A 14,716-nucleotide genomic window follows, 5' to 3' on the forward strand; every position below is an offset into this window, starting at 1 on the left:
TTGTAATATTAATCTTGTATCACTTGTATCACTGGCTGCTCTTTTGGCTGCTCCTTTGACGGATATGCGCAGTCAGTTTTTGATAAAGTGGAAACACCTTTCTAATGTAAAATCCTTCTCCTGCTTCTTGACATGACCCTTGTTTCTTCACAATGTTTGGTCTCAAGTAGTGATCATATCATTTCACCCCAACGGCAATCTTTCATTATGCCTACATCAAAGCAGTAATTAAAGTGCGCTTTTTGAACTGGCCTGAAGTAGAGCCTGGACAATTGCAATAGTTCCTCTTACATAAATTTCATGAATATATGAATATTTCAGGCCATTATGGCTAGAATATATAAAAAGCAATTGTTCATATTACTCAAGGGTAGTACAGACTGTGCAGGTTATAGAGCTGCAGTGTTCTTAAGGGTCACACATTTTTCAATATTTTTCAATATTTGGAATGGCTTTTGAATTGATAGCACTTCTGTCTTACTTTTTGATTTATGACAAGAACATTGTGTCTAGAAACACTTGTCATACAGTACACAAATCCTTATGAGCACATGTATAAAAAGTGACCATCAGTAGTTGTAAGTTTTTTAGTTTTTTTATAGTTGCATGTGTAATTTTTACAACTTTGCTCCATGTTCATGTGGGTTTTCTCTCGATACTCTGGTTTCTTCTCACCATTCAAAAACATGCAGGTAGAAGAATTGCATTTAGGTGAATGTGTGAGTGCTGGGATAGGCTCCAGATCCACCTCAACCCTGGCCAGGATAAAATGGTTACTGAAGATGAACCAGGCTCCATCAGTATGATGGCTTAGTGATTAGCTCTATTGCCTCACACCTTGGTCGGGGGTTCAAATCTCACCTCAGAGGTCAAAACGTGAGACGTGGTTGACTGGCTGACTGCAATTTCCAAATAGGTCACAGTGTGTGAATGAACGAGTATGCTTGTGCCTTGCAATGAGCTGTTCTTTGGGTGTGGCTTTAAGACCCTAACTAAGAAGTATAGGCAGTGGATGGATGGATAGCTATAGGCTGTGTTAAGTAAAATGCCTATTCTACAAAAGTACATTTAGAATTACGGCTGTGTTTGTGAAGAATGTTAATCAGATAACTCAGTCTGAAGTTCCTGATTCTCATTGTTTTTTTGTGTTAAAACTGTGAGTGTATGGCCAGGTTAGATTTGACTCCAAGGTGTTTTGTAAAAGTTTGGGGGATTGTGCTGTTTTCAGAGCCAAAGCATCACATTGTAATGAAGTGCTTTATTGCCCTCTAGTGGAATTATAGGAAAAAGTTGATATCATGGTATTACTATTAATACAGTATATAAGCTACTTTCAAATATGATATACTGTTCATTGATTGAATAATATGATAATAAATGGAACTTTTTAATTATTATTGTGTCTTGTTATTATGTTTGTAATTGTGGATTTATGCTATGAACAATATTTTTATATATAATACATTGCTTATATAAGATTATTATATATAATACATTTGCTAATTTGCACTCGGTTTAGTTGTCCATGTGTCCATTAGTAATCCGTGTGTTCAGTCTGGTCTGTGTGGAATACTAAACCGAGTGCATGGACTACTAAACTGAGTAAGTGGACTACTAAACCAACCCCGGATAGCTAAACTACTGATTTGAGTTCATGTATGGCAAATCAAGCACATAGATAACTAAACTGAGCACACAGTTTGACAAATTATTTATTATTATTATATGATCCATGCACACAGTTAAATAGTCAATGAGCTCCATTTAGTAAAAATGACTTGTTAACTCACTCAGGTAAATGCACTCACTGTTTGGGTGTTTTCTCTAATGACTCGTGTTTTATCTCATAGTGGTGCTTCACATTACTGCTTTGATTAGCACCAGAGTTTCAGAACATACTGTATGTGACAAACTGGTTTTAAACTTTCCACAGGAAGAATAAACATACAATGATCTGTCCATACATCTTTGAAGGTTTAGTTTTCAAAAGTTATATACCTTTTTGGAGTAAACCATGCTGTGTCAGGTTTTTGTGGTTTGTGAGGATTTGGGCACTTTGTAGATGCATTAAGGTTGATTCTGTGTCTTCCGCAAACCCTGTGTATTCAATGTATCACAGTGATTGTCTTTGTTGAGTGATGCCTACCTCGAGCTATATTCATCCAAAACAACTCTGCCTGCTGTAACGTAATCTGGCACAATATGCATATTACCATTTCCATGGTTTACTGTAAGAATAGTGTTATTTGGATGGTGAGCTGTATTGGATTTCTGCCAGATATATCATTTGGTGTTGTGGAAATAATTCAATTTTCATTTCATCTGATCATAACACCTTTTTCCATGTTGCTTCCAAAAATTTAAAATGCATTTTGCAAAATTTCAGTCATGCATTTTTCTTGCAACCCCTTTAATAAAAGCCACATTTGTGGAGAATTTCTGATAATGTTGTCACATGCACAAAATTACCACTCTTTGTCATAAATTCCTGCAACTACTTCAGAGTTGCTGTAGGCCTCTCTGTAGCCTCTCTGACCAGTTTCCTTCTGGATCTTTCATCTAGTTTGGCGCAACGTCCTGATCCAGGGATACTTTTCACTTTTTGTTGATAATAGATCTCATTGTGCTTATAGGCAGTGAAAAATAGACTTTATCCTGGAAATCTTTTGACAGTGCCTTGCCACACATATAGTTGATTGCTTGCTTCAGTTGCAATGCCCCAGCTTTTCATGCTGAGCTAATCAAAATGACCACAGTTGATCACAATTGAAAGTCAAATGGTTTTAACTGCTCCATGGAGGCAGTAATATCCATTTGTGCAGGTTATGTCACAGTAGGGTAGGCAGTGTTGTTTTGGATGAATATAGCTTTTTTTCCCCCTCGGGGTGGGCGTGGCTATACGTGTCACTCAGAGGCAATTAATGCGATAGTTTACAGTCAATACATTGAGTATGCGGAACACACAGAAACAACCTTAATGCATCTACAAAGCGCCCAAATCCTGGTATGGCTTACTCCAAACAGTATGTAACTTTTGAAAACTGAATCTTCAAAGATATATGGACAGATCATTGTATGCTTATTCTTCCTGCGGGAAGTTTCAAACCAGTTTGTCACATACAGTACTGTATGTTCTAAAACTGTGGTGCTAATCAAAGCAGTAATGCACCACTATGAGATAAAACACGGGTGATTAAAGCAAACCGCAGGATATCACTCAAATGAGGGCATGTAAAATACCCAAACTGTGAGTGTTATGTGCTAAAATTAACATATTGAGTAAAATGATGTTATGAACAGTTATGTGTGTATGTTTTAATGATGAAGGACAGACAAATACAGAAAGACAGACAGACATGTATTTGGGCTTCCATCTGAAATAATAATATCACCGATTACATTAAAGCTGATCAGCTTATTTTTAGCTTTAACCTGTTAAATATTTCTAAAAATGCTCTACCTGTCAATGATGGTTATTTGATTTTGTCATTTAATCTATATTTTGAAACTTTACCTGAGAGTTTATGGGCAGTTGATGAAATACTGCCACCTACTGGACTAAAGTGTGGATCAGAAGATGGACAGGAAAAGAGATCACCACTTTGTATAAGACACAACATTTAAATAATAAACACCGTGCATTTCAATGGTTTTTAGATACTGCTTTAGACTAATAAGACAACAAAAATGAGAGCTATTGAATCTAATTGAATGAAAAATTCTCAATCCACAAAAATGGAATCCAAACTGATAATTCACAGCTCTAGTAGAGATCTGAAAAATCATCTCACTTTGCTGTTTTATTACCCTCACTCTTCTGGAAAGGTTCACTCCCAGATTTTAAAGCGTGGGTTCGAAGAGGCATCAGGATTTTAATTCATCCCCTAGGTGTTCAGTGAGGTAGAGGCCAGGGCTCTATGTACTGTACACACTTGATCATTATTTCCATCTGTCCACCTTTGTCTGGTAAAGTTTTTTGCCTGATCTGCTGCACTACCTTAGTGTGCAAGAACCACTATTCTGGGTCCATTCACTGAATAGTATGATTACTGTCCCACTGTGCTGACCTGGTCAATAAGTAGCTATGAATGAGGCTAGCTGTAGGTAAGTCACCTTTCTCATGGGTAATATGTAATGATGACTGTAATGATGTAATGATGTTCTCCCCTTTAGGGATTCTTTAGCCATATGTACAAAGAGCAAATCAGGCATCAGGGAAGACTACACAGCTTTTCTTATAATCCTCCCAGTTTGTGTCACCTAGTGCAGGTTTAAGTTGAAGGAAACAGGTTGGACACACGCACATAGACACATACTGTATGTGGGCACATTGTTATGTATAGAAAAAAAAGCAGTGATGTGGCATGAAGGTATTTACTTACTTTATTTGGTAATAAACTAACACAAGTTTATGTTTGACAGAAGGGTTGAAATAAAACTGGTCTTGTTTAGTTTCATTTTCACAAACTTTCTTCAATTGAGGAAGAATTTTATAGCTTAAAAAGATGGGCGCGGTGGAGTTTTTATGCACACAGGCAGTGGACACTCTTGCAGCCTGTAGCTGATTGAAGCCTGTGTCAATGATGCAACTGACCCTAATTACAACTAAACTAATACTTTTAAAATAAACCTTATGACATAACATCAGTAAAAGGTTCTTTACACAGCAGCCCTTTTTTTCTCTTAAGACATTATAGAGGAGCATCTGCAGAGCACATCATCATCCATCATGATGACTTTCCTTTGCGCTATAGGAACTGCCTTAGCTCTGGCAGCTACAAAGCACTGGCACTGGAGACTCCTTTAATAAATCTTAAACAGAAAGATTCAACACACAGTACTTGCTGTAACAGACACAACCTCCAACACCACAATATTTATTTCAAGAAAAGCAGTCCTAGGAATTGTTTTAGCAAACTATTCTTTTGATAACCATTATAACGGTCATACTTAAATGTTTAGTATATTATACGATATACCTGATGATTTCTATAAAAAATTACAACTGTTGACCAGATTTGGGGAAAAAAATAAAAATAATTTCCGCTGTGCATGGTGATAGACTGATATTATTGCCAGAACCTTAACTTATTAAAAATGAGGGCATTTACAAAGCTGTGGTTTGAGTGACAACAAGCGCTTCTGCTCGCACAAAGTAAGAATTTAAAAGCATTGTGGCTGTACAGAGTTGTACTCACCATATCATTTAAGTGATTTAGTTCCTGTTACAGGACTCAAGTACAACTTTTTTCCTTCAAAGTATAAATTTTTTTTATAATTAAAGATTTTCAATCAACAGAAACAACCATTCTGATATGTTAGGCATGATTTTTGGTATAACTAATCCTTGTCTTTAATTTACATACAGTATTTATCATTATAACAGCATACCTACAGATTTAGTCATGATAAAGTACAAATAAAATCTGACTGCTTTCTTTCACACATGAAGTTACACCCACGGTGAGATCTCTGATGAACTACAGTGAGGTGCTGATATTGTTATGCTGCAGCAGCTGATGCACATCAATACCTTTGATGTGGCTTTTGCATGAGAGCAGCAGAAAACGGTTTAAATAACGACACAAGCTTGTGCACTTATTCATGTCACAAAAATAAGGCGGGGGGGCGGAATACCCCATCCGGCTTACTGATTGGTTTCCTCTTTCCGTTATTGTAGGCAATCATTTCCATGACTAGTAACTTTTTCCCGTGAATGCTACAGAAAAAAAAAATTCGAAAAACAAAACAAAAAAAAACAACAATAAACTGTAAATTATAGTTTTATTTAGCATAATTTAAAATCATTACACTGTTAGTTCATTTATACAAATGTTTGTTATAAAAATTGAAAATTTTGGGGAAAAAAAATATCAAGTTCCCAGTGTATAAATGCAGTACCATACACCAAAGCAGGCAGACAAAAAGCAACATGAGGCCATGTCTGCTTAATTTTAACAGGATTGCAGATAGACGGTAATGAAAAGAACAGTACACCAAGCAGATGGCAATTCATTCTCACATTGATCCTTTTAAACAGGCTAATTAGTGACCCCAACATAGATTTGATTTGGTCAAATCGTGGAAAAGGTTTTAATGAAGATGCGTACGAAGGCAAAACAAAAAACAAACAAACAAAAAAAAAAAGGCTTGTATGGTTTTTACCCTTAGACAAAAAAAAAACAAAAAAAAAAAAAAACACATACACACAACAGGTCCGCTTTCTCATTGTGCTCTCATGCTGATATCTTTGTATCCAAAGGCACTCTTTGGCGAATTATTGTAGTCAAAAATAAAAAATATATATAAAATTAAAAGCTATTAGCATATGAGAAGCCTGCCAAACTCTGAGACACTAAAAATAAGCCTTGATACGTGTAGAAATGTGCAAAATTTTTAGCACAGAAAACAAAATTACATATATATATATATCCAAGTACCACTTCACTTTTGAAACCACACTACAGTTGAGCGATGTCAGTCTTTGCATCAGCCACAAACCAAGATGGCGATTACATGTGAGGCGCTGAAAAGTGACAAAGTTGCAACCACATGGCATTTATAACTGCTGCTGAAACACCAAAATGAAAGTGGGAGGGGAAAAAGCGCCTTGCTTGTTATATAACGCGTTTGTCAGAAATGGTTGACTGGTTACGCATGTAATAAGTTCTGAAGACAAACTAATTGGACCAGACAAACTGGAACATAAGATCAATCAGTGTTGTTTTTTTTTGTCTTGCTTATGGCAAGCCACTCCCTTTGAAGCATGCATACATAATTCCGGGTCCTAGAACCACTTGCACCCAGAACTTAAGGTTTTTAGTTCTGGTAAAATAATTATAAGGCTCTTTAAAATACTTAATGTTTCACAAAGAAACCTAAAAGCTATAGTTGCTTAATGTTTTAGAGATATTAAGTATTCCGAGACATTGATATCGACTCCACATAATCATGCATAAAGGGATTTTGCCGCACAGAACTAATGCCTGAGGAAAAACATGCTCTCATCAATACCTGCCAGGGCTAAGCACTGACTCATGGTAAAATGCTGTGAAACGCAGTGATTAAGAATGAATCACTGAGGGTTAAGAATGGAGCAGCCACACACGCCTGGCACTAAACCTTCGCCTAGAGAGGACAAATGCTCTATTTACTTTAATAGCTCAGTTTGCTCAGGCAGTACTGAAATGCGGGCTTACTTGTTCACAGGACTTAATGAGTTGGTTCCTAAATTGAACGAACACTTTCAATCAATTTTGTTTAATTCCAATCAAATCCACAAACAAATCAGGCACTTGGAATTCAACTGGTGAGGCACCACTAGATGCGAAAGAGTCAGTAAGGCATTTAGGAAATCTGAAGAAAAGAAGACAACAAGGAAGTCTGGGCTTCAGGCATACAAAGATCTGATAGCACTTACAGTTGTTACATACAGTCAAGACAAGACTTGTAAAAACCTTATACTGTTATACTGTAGCCACTGTATTATGTAGCAGGCTTTTAATTCAGCCCAAAATGGTTTAAGCTTTTGTATAAGGCATAAAAATGTCAGTATAATGGCATACCAAATATCTCATTTAACAGAAGCGAATAAAAGAATTGTAATATTAATAATAATTATTATTATAATAATGACATCTTGGGTAATAGTAAAATATAATGTATATCTTAAGAGGGGTTTTTTTTGCAGACAAGCTGTTCATTCTCAGTTGTTAAGGTTTCTGTATGTGTATAAATATTTCATATTGTTCTCCTCACTGTTTTGTATCAGGTAATGATATGAGCTAACCTGTTAGGCACAAAAAGAACAATAAAAAAAACAGATTACAAACACCAGGCAGTGAGAAAGAGCAGCTTCTCTCAGACACTGCTTGAGTAAACAATGCCACCTTCCTTCACCACTGGGTGACAGGTCAGACTGTTAAGTATCATTTTTTCTGTACTGCTTTGATTTGTTATTAATGTTCATATATTGCCATGGACATTGAAATTCCATTTATAACCATGAGGTAAGTGCGAGCGATCTTGACAACCACATCGTTCCTAGGAGACAAAGGAGGCCAAAAGGGAAAGTGGTTTTGAAATCAATAGAAGTTTCTTCAGTTCTAGTAAAGAGTGCATACTTTGGTGACTGTATGGGCGGGGGAAAAAAAAAAAAAAAAAAAAAAGGCAAAAACAATATCTAAAGTGGTTAAAAACACGAGTGAGGAAAGAGAGATGGCCATCAATAAGAGAATCATCCGTTTGTCCTCTGAGCTCTCCAAGTCCATTTCCATCAGTCTCCTAGGCCAAACTACAAGAGGACGCATTTTTTGGAATTCTTTTTGGTGACAGGATAGAGAACGGCACGCACAGCCTGAGCAAAAACTTCCCTGACGCCTTCTTGTAGTAGAGCTGAGCACTCCATATACTTCACGGCATTGATCTGCTTAGCCAGCGCGGTGCCCTGCTGCTGTGTTGTGGGTGCCAGGTTTTGCTCCTTTAACTTCTTAACGGTCTCTGCATCGTTGCGCAGATCACGTTTGGTTCCCACAAGCAACACAGGCACACTGGGGCAGTGATGAGAGACCTCAGGGAACCACTTGTGCCGCACGTTGGCATACGACGACGGACTGCCGATGGAAAAGCAGATAATAAAAACATTGGTCTGGGGGTAGGAGAGTGTGCGCAGACGGTCATACTCCTCTTGACCTGCCGTGTCCCACAGGTTCAGGCTGACTGTGCGTCCGTCAACACTCATCTGGGCGCTGTAGTTGTCAAACACGGTGGGGATGTACTCCTCAGGGAAGGCATTGGTGGTGTACGAGATGAGAAGGCACGTTTTTCCCACTGCCCCATCGCCAACAACGACGCACTTTATCGTCTGCATCCTTCTTAAGGCCACACAGGCAGGGACACCTAGAGCACAGAAGACCCAAGTCAGTCAGGGTCACTGATGCTTAAAGAATATCAAATAGGGATGGAAATCAACAATCACCACTCGATATCACTATACCTGGGTGCTGATTCGACTAATATTGTGATTTTTTTCTGATTTTGTTACAATTTTAAGTCTTCAAACCTTAAAAAAAGTAATAATTCAAAAGCTTTAACTTTATAGCCGCACAATTGAATACAACATGAATAATTAAACGTAGCCCATTCGGTATAGCAAAAAGTTTCAAAAAAAAAAAAAGGGGCTGCATTTAAATAGTCCAGGGTATACCATCTGTAGGATCTTAAAAAAAACTATAAGGTTTTATGACCTCAAATGTTACCAAAGTTTCTAATGCAGGCAAGCATAGCTATGTTGTGAGACTAATTAGTGCTCGTAGTGTTCTGAGACTGGTGCAAGTATGATGTGCAATTCACACAGAGTTTGGAAGGGAAAAAAAAAAAAAAAAAAGACAGGTAGAGACATTATAACATTGTGCAACTTCTGATAATGTAAAATCATAAAAGTGTGTTTCTGTTGCACAACTCAGAAGCTTGTGCACTCTGCACAGAATCGTTTATATAAAAATCTCATCTGTCAAGACCGGAACAGTCAATTCCGTTCACTGGCTGATCGACAGGTTTATCTCAAATGTTATAAACAAATAATTTTAAAAAACAATCTTGAAATTAATTTGATAATACATGGATCAGCATACAAAAGAATTGCAATTCATAACTGAATCAATTTTTCCCTGATCTCTAATATCAAGTAATAACCCTAAACATGATTTCCACTGCAGTCGTTACACTGGAAGCATTAATAAAAAACATAGAAACATCAATACAATTAATGCTGTCCACAAAAAAGCTCAATATGTGTAAAAAGCTAATAAAATGTTGCCACAATTCACATCATTTTTAAATGTTTTGTATTCAAATGAATGTTCGTCTACTTTGTTTAAATTCTAAGATGTGCATCATTAAACAAAAAAATGATAAATCCCTAAAAACATCAATCCACTTATAAAAGCTGGGTTGCTGTTATTCACTCAGGTGTTTATTAAACACCCCAGTAATGTGTGAAGCTTCCCAAGTAACTGTTACCTAAAGTTAGCAAACATTACCAGAAATATCATGACTTTTAAAGAATCCTAACGAGCTCGTTTAAACTGTCCAGACACCATTTAGGAAGCCAGCACAGTAAACAAAGGGGTAAATATTTCAGGAAAAATAACAATGAACTTGGGATGTTTTCTTAGCCTTCGGCGGAAGGAAGCTCGTGCAGCTCTTGGCTCTTGGATCTAGCAGGCTAAGCTAGCGTTTTATCCGGCTAATAGCAACAAAGCTACAATGTTAATAACTGGATAAATCAGATTAGTGGCTAAAATATGCAGAAAAAAAACTAACAAAAGTGTAATATATCTGATATTCTGTTTAAAATAAATACATAAATAAGTAAGACAACTACGTCTTATGTTTACAACGTTACATTAAACAAGCCTGGGCCAGAGTTAGCGAGCTAGCACACCGTTAGCCCGGCTACTAGCTTGCTAATTCATTTCCTCTTTCCTCTCGGCAATTCAAAGCAGTTTAGCTAACTCTTAACAGCAGCAGCCGCAAAAGGAGAGACACTCTAGTCAATACAGACTCGTTAAAACACTAACAGTTCATTTTATCTAATCTACATCTAGCCCTGCTCCTAACAGGAATTCGAGGATTTTTCTCCCAAGTAACAGCTTCATTAGCCGACTCTGGATAGCACTTTGGCTAATTACCGAACTGTTTCTGTTGTTTGTTTGTTTTTTACCCTAAATTGAGAGTCGGTTTAAAACAGTGCAGTTGAGTTGTCTATACAAGTTAACAAGCCCTTTATTTAAAAAGCATAACTCAAGTGAAGGTGAAATAACCTCGGTCAGAGGGTTAAGCAGCTCCCATAAAAAGTTAAAATGAAATTTCTCACCGCCTCAGAGATCCTCCCGCGCCCAGGTCTAGCGCCGCTCAAAGCCGAGCAGAGGAACACAGCGACACACAGACACTGGCGCGGGCAGGGCACAGCTCCGTCAGAATAAAAGTCCAATGTTGACGTGAGCAGTGTAAGACTTTTACGTGTCACTCTTTTTATGCCATCTAGTCACAGTGTTGCCAGATGTACGATAATTATCGTATTTACACGGTCTTTGCGCGATGACTTAATGATAATTGTAAAAAGTCATAAAAGTGATAATTTTATGTCATAGTTTTTAGGCGGTGTAGTTTAACACAGCATGGGTCTGATTTGAAACCAGTCTGGCATTCACTATATAATTATATACACTATGCTCTGTCAGGGGCTTAGTGGTTCATTATACAGTATATGCTCTGTCAGGTGGCGTAGTGGTTATCACTGTGGCCTCACACCTCCAGGGTCAAGGGTTTGATGCATGTGTGTGTGTACAGGTCTGTGTGCTGTGTGGGCTGTATGCATGTACTCCTTGTGCTTGGTGGGTTTCGTCTGCATGCCCCAGTTGCTATGGACTGGCACCCCTTCCAGGGTGTACGCCACCTTGTGCCTCATGGGATACGCACCAGGCCCCTACAACCCTATATACAGGATAAGCAGTACAGATGATGAGTGAGTGGCATGGTTGTTGTCACAAATCAGCTATACAAAACCAAAAAGAAAATTACAAAAAATTAGTATGACATGTGTGAGGAAATATAAATAAATCAAAATTATGAGTTTGTCCCTGATGAGCAAGCAGAGTGCGATGGCGGCAAAGAAAATCTCCCTTGGATGGCAATAGGAATAAACATTGAGAGGAACCAGACTTAACACGGAACCCGTCCTCATCTAGGGAATAATGGGTAACAGAAGTTCAGTATAACAGTAAAAGTGTTTAAATATATATGGAGTCCATTTTTATTGGAGCCATGGGTACAAACAGTTTGTGAAAATTTAAATCCCGAATTTCTGAGTGACTGCAGTCACAAGTCATCAAAGAACAGCTGTCTGCATCAGCCCAAGTCCAAAACCATCTTCATGGTAAGATGGCACAGGGCCTTCATGCAACAACAGAAGATGGCATGCAAACATACTAGTTCACCACAACATTCCATGCCCATAAATCCTCCAAATCTGCTCCTTTACCTAAAACAAATTTACTTACAAAAAGTCTTGGGTAAATAAATTGGTTTTCAGTTTCAAATCCTGAATACACTGAGATTGTGAGATCTCTTCTCTCTCTCTCTCTCTCTCTCTCTCTCTCTCTCTCTCTTCCCTCTCACTGTCGAGCTACACATGTCGTTCCAGAGCTGCCAGTGATCCAGACTCCCTCTGCCCTCCGGACCTGTCAGACCCATCCTGGTGCCCCGCATCTGGTTAGAGATCTCATCGCATGTGTGCCCCGTATGTCTCTTTGGGATGCATCCGGTGTCTGGGGATAGTTTCACTTTACCATAAAGACGGTTCTGGCCTAAACTGCTGTTGACAGCTGTTTCTCTGAGGATTTGACTTGGCTGCGGTTGCTCAATAGTTCAAGATTGCAATTGTCTCCAATAACTACCTTGACTCCATATTTACATCAATTAACATCAACTATCATAGCTGAAGCTTTGTAGGAAAAGACCCTAGTAGTAGTAGTAGATAAAAGATTGAATATACAGTACTCTGTCATGACATCTCACAGAAAAAAGACCCTGCGTTTTTAGTAAATAAGACAATCCACATCTCTTTTGACTTCTAATAAGGCAGCAACTGTCACCTCCTATCCTGTGGTAAACAATGCAGCTTATATGGGCATAAAAATAGATGGTCAACAACAATCGCTTGAAAAGGTGGAGTCCATTGCAGTTTGTACAGTATATTTCCTTGGTTCTTGGGGCATTGCAATCAACTTTTTAGTGTATGATAATTTAAAATTAAAATTCAGTTTGTTTTCAGCTGCACAATTATACAAAATATGATATGCTATTAAATGCTTATATAACAGGCCGAGACCTAAAATAGGAAAATGTAACTTAAATTAAATTAAACTACAGATTAAAAAAAAAAAAAAAAAAGAATTTTCATTAAAATAAGATTTTAAACTGGAAATTAATCTATTACAAAATGAAATAAAATTACAACAGAAATTTAAATTACACAGAAACAGAATTTATAAAATGAAAGTGTAAACAGTTAAATAAAAAATTATAAAAATATAAAAGTTTAGAAATGTAAAAATATAGTGTGAGTATGACAGCAACCGTATGATTTGAAACAGGGAGTAAGAAATGATATAAGATGTGTATCAGCAGCAGTGTAGTTCATCGCCTAAAGTGCAATTTGGTGCAGAATAAGAGAATGCTATAAAAAGATTTATATTTATATTACCAAAAATATCTTTAAAATAGCCAGAGTAAGTGCAAAATTTATATACAGTATATTTAAAAAAAAACAAAAAAAAAAACAATAAAACTGTCCTATTGTTGTCCAGAGAATCCAATGCAATGTTTTAGATTTCTATCAGTAAAACAAATGATGTGTGACATTTATTTTCGAATCATCTAATGGTAAGTTGCTAAGTTGCTAACATTAGCTTGTTACCAAGTCATGTTGATATTGGGTTAGGACTCTTAAACCTGATTTTTAAACTTTATTATGGGATCTAGGCTTTGGAATAAGTTAACCTACAGCAAACATCTTTAACGTAGCTTAGCTTGTCAAAAATATCCAAGAATTTTAAATGTAGCACTAATGTGATGTGGCTAATGTTAGTAAGTATTTGATTGCTCCCACAACAGATTTATACAACATTTATACATATAATTTATACTAATACATAAATATTAACATATTTCAACTGCTAAATACTTTTATATATCAACACCAACATCATCTAGTAACAATTGAGGTCAGAATCACTTGTAATTTAATTTAAGTCAATATAGAATTTCTTTGTTTCAAGGTCTCATTATTATAAATAAATAAGTAAATATGCATTGTTGATCATAATAATATCATTATAATGGCTGGCTGCCAGTCCTGAAAAGCAGCTTTTCTGCTACTGATACTTTTAAATACTTATATTAAAGTAACTATAACAATACTCTAATAGTAACGGATCAAATTAGAGATCCTAATAATTAATATATAAAAATCGATCAGAAATAATACGATTAATCAGACTGTATAGGTTGCATGTAAAATTCCGTAATATTCCAATCTCTAGAGTTTGAGAGCAGCTCCCTTACTGTCCTGTAATTGAACTGTTTAAACATCTGATAAGTCACATACACAGCTGAAAGACCTAAAAATAGGTTTGCGAGTTCTTATTAAAATGGTGGTGACTCATTCAGACTTGGACATTGCAACTCAACTTACAGCGCCAGTGGTGGTCTTTTCACTCACTTTCAATTACAGAGTGCTTCATACCACAGTATAGATATTATATGGACAATTATTTGGCAAGTTTCCAGCAGCTGCCTTCCCTGCTCTAAAGTTCATGGAACATTGCCCTGCTTAATAAGTACATCCACACTAAAGAGCTGTTTGGTATTAAGTGCTGACCTGATGACAACTGACTAACAGCAGGAGATGTGGAATGCATTGAGGTATGAGGAAACAGTGAGTCTGGCACAGTCTACTCTGCCTGAAGAATACAAAATGTACCTATGTCAACTACCTACATATTTCTTTAACACCTTTTCAACCCTGGGCCTAACCAGACTATAGAGAGAAAAACCCAGGCTTTGGAATAGCAAAGCTAACAGAATGACACATGCAAAATACATCAATGATTATTTGGCTTTCTTTGTTATATAACATTTACCATCATGTTAA

The 14,716-nt window shown here is 36.9% G+C and overlaps 1 protein-coding gene across 2 annotated transcripts; it reads right to left on the reverse strand.

Annotated features, from left to right (window-relative positions):
• Nucleotides 1-6,721: 6,721 nt before the first annotated feature.
• Nucleotides 6,722-10,960, reverse strand: rhogd (ras homolog gene family, member Gd). 2 transcript variants are annotated; one of them, XM_053505796.1, is made up of 2 exons: nucleotides 10,877-10,960; nucleotides 6,722-8,898 (listed from the first exon to the last, which is right to left on the reverse strand). In XM_053505796.1, exon 2 carries the CDS (start codon nucleotides 8,867-8,869, stop codon nucleotides 8,294-8,296), a length of 576 nt encoding a protein of 191 aa, XP_053361771.1. In that variant the 5' UTR covers nucleotides 8,870-8,898; nucleotides 10,877-10,960; the 3' UTR covers nucleotides 6,722-8,293. The 2 variants fall into 2 exon arrangements, with proteins under 2 accessions (XP_053361771.1, XP_053361773.1); XM_053505798.1 differs by having other exon boundaries at nucleotides 10,824-10,922.
• Between the last annotated feature and the right edge of the window lie 3,756 nt (nucleotides 10,961-14,716).

The sequence above is a fragment of the Clarias gariepinus genome, chromosome 10 (assembly GCF_024256425.1).
Source record: "Clarias gariepinus isolate MV-2021 ecotype Netherlands chromosome 10, CGAR_prim_01v2, whole genome shotgun sequence".
NCBI lineage: Eukaryota > Metazoa > Chordata > Actinopteri > Siluriformes > Clariidae > Clarias > Clarias gariepinus.

Bases quoted from the DNA above. Each gene is read 5' to 3' on its own strand.
- rhogd (XM_053505796.1), bottom strand. From the start codon at position 8,869: ATGCAGACGATAAAGTGCGTCGTTGTTGGCGATGGGGCAGTGGGAAAA.